Here is a 5,650-nt window from a genome sequence, read left to right on the forward strand (position 1 = left end):
TCAGTCAATTTCTTACCCTTAAGCACAGAAAGCACCAATCTAATTTGGAAATAAGAACCAACAGAGGAGACAGAACTCAGGAGGGTTAGTGCTCTCACCAAAACACCTAAATACTTATCCCCACTTAGTAGGGAGTGCAAATGGGAGTGAAGGCTCTTCTCTACCTTGATGTACTGAATTTACAGAGATGCTGGATATCCAAGAGCCTCCCAAGTTTCCCTGTTGGCAAAGCAGTGGGGTGGGAAACAATTTTAAAGGATGATCCAGGAAAAACAGTAAGATGTAGCAGAAAAATATTTATTTTGTAACATTCTCATAGGAATTTTTACATCTTTGTACACAAAGGAGACTAGATTAAAAACTGCTTCCTTGAAAAGTCTATTCCACAGGGTGAAAATTACAGTGGGAAAATTTGTATGCAAGTCCATATACTATATTATACATACAACAAATACAGGGACAGAAAACAGAGCATACTAACCTCAATAAATAATCAAATTACAACATTAAAATCACAACCTGCATTTAAATTTCTAATTCAGCAATTCATTTCTTTTTCCTTTTGTAATTATATGCAATTCATAATAACATCTGACATTCCTGCAGTAATCAGCACCATAAATATTTTCTAGAGCTGCATGCATCACTGCACACTAGCTCAGGAGCTGATTTTCCAAGATAATGCTTGAGACAAGGCAGTCTTAAAGAGAAACAAATGTGTCCTGTCAAATCAAGACCAGGTTACAGAAAAGATTATTTACCTGTTAATACCTCTCACTATAAGAGACTGAAAAATGTTTAAATACATGGTCATTTTAAGTGCAGTTAGAAAAATAGCAGGTAAAGTGCTTAATCTTATTTATTACCACTATGTCAGTGCAGTTTGGTTCATGACATTGTGGAAATCACTGTTTTTGGTATAGAGGGGAGGAAAGAAGTTTGCCAGACCACAGACCTGTGAATTGATTTAGATTGTTAGTCCTTGATTCAGAAAAGAGAACTTAAGCACATGTTTACCATTAGTACTGAAGTCTGCTGGAACAAGCAAGTGGGCTTCTCCAGACATAGTCCAATTCGTTCCAGCTTCTACCATTCGCTGGCTTGGTCCCATCATAACATCTTAGCAGCTCTACGAGCGCTGGCAGCAAAAAAGCTAGCGCTTCCTTCGGGGAAGGAACACTGTTTCATGGGAGTCTACGGGGAGCTGTAGAGAGACAACAGGGCTGACCTGCACCTGACTAGTGCTGGTAGTGCTAAGTGGATTTTAGCAAAGCTCCTCCTGATAGACACTGATGAAGTGCGGCCAAGAACAGATAGAAAATGTGCATCTTCTCCCCGCAGACAGCCAACAGTGTGCTGCCTCCAGGATTCTTTCAGCATCTGGTGTGATAACCTTTATTTTAATAATTAAAAAAATATATTAGAAGACAGTGCATTGCTTTGAATACAGACAGGTAGAAAATGCTGTGTAAAAAGTTTACCTTACTCAATTCATTGTTCCCACTTCACCTTTCCTAAGTATCTTTGCTGGTAGAAAAGTGTTGTAGGCCAACCTCTATTTCCCATCATTTCTATCCTCAAGCTGCCAGTGGTTTTCCTACCCTCAGTTGGTCATCTCAGCAACTGGTCTTGTCACACTTTTAATGTCTTAACGGCTTTGGTCAGATTGCTATAAAATCCAATTATGCTAGCTGGAAAGAAGGATTCCACCACAGTCTGGGGAAGATAACCACCAAGATCGGTCTGGAAGAAGCTGAGGAGTTGAGTCCTGTCTGATTCTCTGCAAAAACAATGCAAGTAATTTTATGGCTTCAGGTTTGAAGATACGAAGAACTTTACAATAATATTTACATGTATTAGCTGATGATAGATTAAAAAAAAATAGATTTAAAAAAATTTTTTAAACTGACAACAGGCATTATTCTGAAATTCCTATGAATGTGGCTATCCCTGCAAGTCAAATTACAGTTAAATCAGGCCCCAGTTAGCTACATGATTCTGTTTATGAATTACCCAATGAAATAAACAACCATATACTCATTTTCCAAAAGCCGAGACCATACTTGTATGTTTTGCTGAATCTCTGCTTAAGAGGTCAGCAGGAATCCTACCATGATGATGGTTCCTGCAACATTAACAACTTCCTTCTAGGAAATGGAAAGAGAATAATTCATTGCACAAAAGGGAACAGAAAGGGCACTCTTCATAATGATTACAAGTCACAGGAAGACAGAAACCTGTGGTTGCCAAGAGGCTACAGGTCACATACGGCCACACACACTTACACTGCACTACAGATAGGAAGGACTTCAGAATATATAGCATTCAAATAGATCTGTTCTTACCCTGGAACAGGTATACAGAAACAGCCACAGGGATAATTGAACCCTCTAACGAAATTTGCTTGAGGAGGACAGAGTGCGTGTTCCACATTGGTGGCTATAGGAAAAAAGCATCCAAGAAAAAAGTCATTTTCACCAGAAGAGGCAAAGAGTCCATTGTAGTCAAAGCACCAGCTGAAAAGCAACTTAATACAAGGGAATATATTTAAGAGAAACAACAATCTAATATTTTTAATGTTGGGCTGTGCCATACAAACAGTCAGAAAAGATGACTAAAAGGAACCATTCTGGCTGTGAAATCCACAAAGCAAACAAGCATTAAAATTAGTTGCAGTTGTTACTGAGCTGTGAAGTAAGTATCAATACATTTTCAAGGAGTTTTATTGAAACTTTGTAGTATGAGGGCATTGCTCTACTGGAGAGGTCATTCAAGTTACTTCCAACAAGTCCATACCACAGAGGTATGTACCATTGGTCTGCTAAGAAGCATAGCTGCCATCCAGCAGGTATATAAACTTCTGGCAAGTCATAATCCTGAACAGGATGGGAAAATGCAACAGCTGAACAGTGGGGCAATAAAAAACTAAACCGTAACAGGTAAACAATAGGTTGAAGTGAAAAAACAAAGAGGCATGCTTGCATGCAGTGCCAGCCCCATAAAAATCACCCCTATTTGGCTTCAGAGGGATGATTATTTAGATAAACAGGAATGATACATTTATTCAGTGGCTTCACCAAAAATCTAGAAGCATTGTAGAAAACGGTAAAACAGGATTTAGCCCAAAGGACTCCTTTTAGTAAGTTCTGCAAACTCTTAAAAAAAGTTTCAAAACTTAACAGTAAATGAAATAACTATTCAATCTCAAAAGCATACCACGAGAAGAAACCACAGGCCAACAATACAATCATTGTCTGAACATAAACATGGCTTTTATAATCCATCTGAGGGCCATGATATAAGCAGCTCCTTAACATTTTATCTTCTGATCGAGATCAAATCAACAGACACTGAACAGCACACATTATTTGTTTTTTAATCTTATATTTATTTGCTGTAGCTATAGGTTGCCTCATAACATTATATGAGCACGCTAGGAACATAAGCACCTTACCAGCAGATAGCATAGTCCCATCTTCATATTGCTTCGTTAGTACCACATCCACAAATTCTCTTGGTGAAATAAACCTCATGAAAGCTGAGGGGGTTGTGGTTCTGCATACAGAGACAGTCTAGAAGTTACAAAACAGAATTACGTCAATTGATGCTTTCAGAAATGCAAGAAAAAGATCCTTACGCAGCCAGGAACTCTTTCAGGTACACTTAAACTGTACTATTGAGTTCCATTCACCATTTGTTGAATAAAATGCAATTCAGCACAGCTGAAGTTCCTGCACCTGGCACATGTTGATGAAGGACAGACTAATAGAGGAAAATAGTGATGTGAAGTTGCTCCCAGGTCATATAAGGTCAGATACCACAAGGGATGCTGAAAAGGGAATTGGGCACATCTATACTCATGGGACAGTAAAAAAGGCCTCTCCTTTTCAGGGAGTTAAAGGAAATCTTCTTTGCACCACATTACATGGGATGAAATTTGATACCTAGACTTGTTATGTTGCAGAAAACTTAATACTTCAGTCCCCTTTTATGAAGGTACTGTGATGGAAAGCCCACCCAAAACAGAGGTTTCTACCATGCTGGTAAACACTGGCAAGTCTAACAAAGTCTATGAATATCAAAGGACAGGTTGTACCACTTCTAAAGATGCAGTTTATATTTAATTATAAATTTCTGTAAGGTTCTGACAAAAGAAATCTTCGCAGGGCTCCCACCAACATCCCTAGAGTCGGTTGTGTTCACACCCTGGAAACCTCAGAGCACCTACATCCACCACTTCGAGTCGGGGATCCAAACCTCTCCCTTTTAAGGTTCTGACAAGCAAAAAGCTTGGCAATTAAACTGTGTTCCCACAGCGGCAGCAGCAGTAGCTGCAGCTCTTACATAGCCCTTTTCACCCGTAATGCTCCAAGCACTTCACAAGGACATAAACAGCGTCTCCACGTTAAAGAGGGGGCTGTTGAGACAGATGTGAGCCCGAGGTCAGCTGAGGACAGTGCAATGTGCTGCATGGTGCTGTGTGGTGCGGTTACGTGTGGCGAGCGCCAAGCTGGGGCTGGAGCATCACGTGCTGCCAGGACGAAGGGCAGGGGGCTGCGTTAACAGGCAACGACACGAGCTCTTCACTACCCAGCTAGGCCAGGGTATTTTCTAAGTCTCCTCTTCCCTCACAAATAACTTGTTTAAAATAATCATGAGAAACCTTAAAAGCTTAGCTGCATTAATAACAATCTCAGGTCTTTATTGTTATGAAACTACATATTTTTAACTAAGCAGTATTTAGCCAAGACTTTATAGCAGCTCCTTCTGGGAAAATAAACTATTGTTAAAAAAAAAGTTATACCAATTATTGAGAAGAAAAAAAAAGATTCCTGACCCCGGTGTTGTCAAACCGGTCCAGATTTGGAGAGGCCGAGTATCTACCTGAGACCCCTTCCCCACACGTAATACAGGCTGTTTCAAGGCACTAAAAGAAGCGTCCGAGCGCACCTCTTCTGAAACCAACACTACGCTCCTGGCGATACTTACGGGTTTTAAGGCACTCACCTCAGTGACGGCTTCGATGACCTCGAAGTCCTTCACGTTTTGGTCCCACTGGGCTCTCAGGCCGCCGGGCGCGGGCTTGATGCACTCCCAGACGTCGGCGGCGCTGGCGGGCACCGTCCCTTCCCCCCTGTAGCTGCAGGGCGGAAAAGGAGCTAAAACCGGCCGCCCCCCCCCCCCCCCGGACCTCCCCGGCCGCCCCCCGCGGCAGCGCAGCAAAGCGGACGGGGAGAGACGGCGGCGCTCACATGTTGCCGGCGAACTCGGCGGAGGGTCTCCAGGACACGGCCACCTCGCCCTGCGGAGAGGGGACGGGGACAGGGGCGGTTCAGCCGCCGCCGGCAGCCCCGGCGCGGGGCGGCGGGCGGCCCGGCCCCGGCGCTGCCGCCGCCGCCCCCCCGGCCCGGCCCGGCCCCGCTCACCGTGCGCCGGCAGCCGCGCCAGCCGCCGGGGTCGCGGCGGTAGAGCCCCATCTTGGCGGCCGCCGCTTCGGCGAGCCCCACGTAGTCCATGGCCGGGGGGGCAGGAAGGAGCCGCCGCCGCCCGGCCGCCGCCGCCTATGAGGGCGCCGCCCCCTGGGCCGATGGCGGCGCCTCCCCCTCACCTGAGGGGCGGCGGGCGGCGCGGCGGCCCAGCGCGGCCCAGC

The 5,650-nt window shown here is 44.4% G+C and overlaps 1 protein-coding gene across 4 annotated transcripts; it reads right to left on the reverse strand.

Annotated features, from left to right (window-relative positions):
- Positions 1-281: 281 nt before the first annotated feature.
- Positions 282-5,544, reverse strand: STARD5 (StAR related lipid transfer domain containing 5). Of its 4 annotated transcripts, none has more exons than XM_067305352.1 (7): positions 5,427-5,544; positions 5,253-5,302; positions 5,008-5,140; positions 3,455-3,572; positions 2,346-2,439; positions 1,487-1,780; positions 282-1,393 (listed from the first exon to the last, which is right to left on the reverse strand). In XM_067305352.1, exons 1-6 carry the CDS (start codon positions 5,514-5,516, stop codon positions 1,633-1,635), a joined length of 633 nt encoding a protein of 210 aa, XP_067161453.1. In that variant the 5' UTR covers positions 5,517-5,544; the 3' UTR covers positions 282-1,393; positions 1,487-1,632. The 4 variants fall into 4 exon arrangements, with proteins under 4 accessions (XP_067161453.1, XP_067161452.1, XP_067161454.1 ...); XM_067305351.1 differs by having other exon boundaries at positions 1,482-1,780; XM_067305354.1 differs by lacking the exon at positions 282-1,393 and adding an exon at positions 2,064-2,147 and having other exon boundaries at positions 1,747-1,780.
- Positions 5,545-5,650: the final 106 nt, after the last annotated feature.

The sequence above is a fragment of the Apteryx mantelli genome, chromosome 15 (genome assembly GCF_036417845.1).
Source record: "Apteryx mantelli isolate bAptMan1 chromosome 15, bAptMan1.hap1, whole genome shotgun sequence".
NCBI classification, from domain to species: Eukaryota; Metazoa; Chordata; class Aves; order Apterygiformes; family Apterygidae; genus Apteryx; species Apteryx mantelli.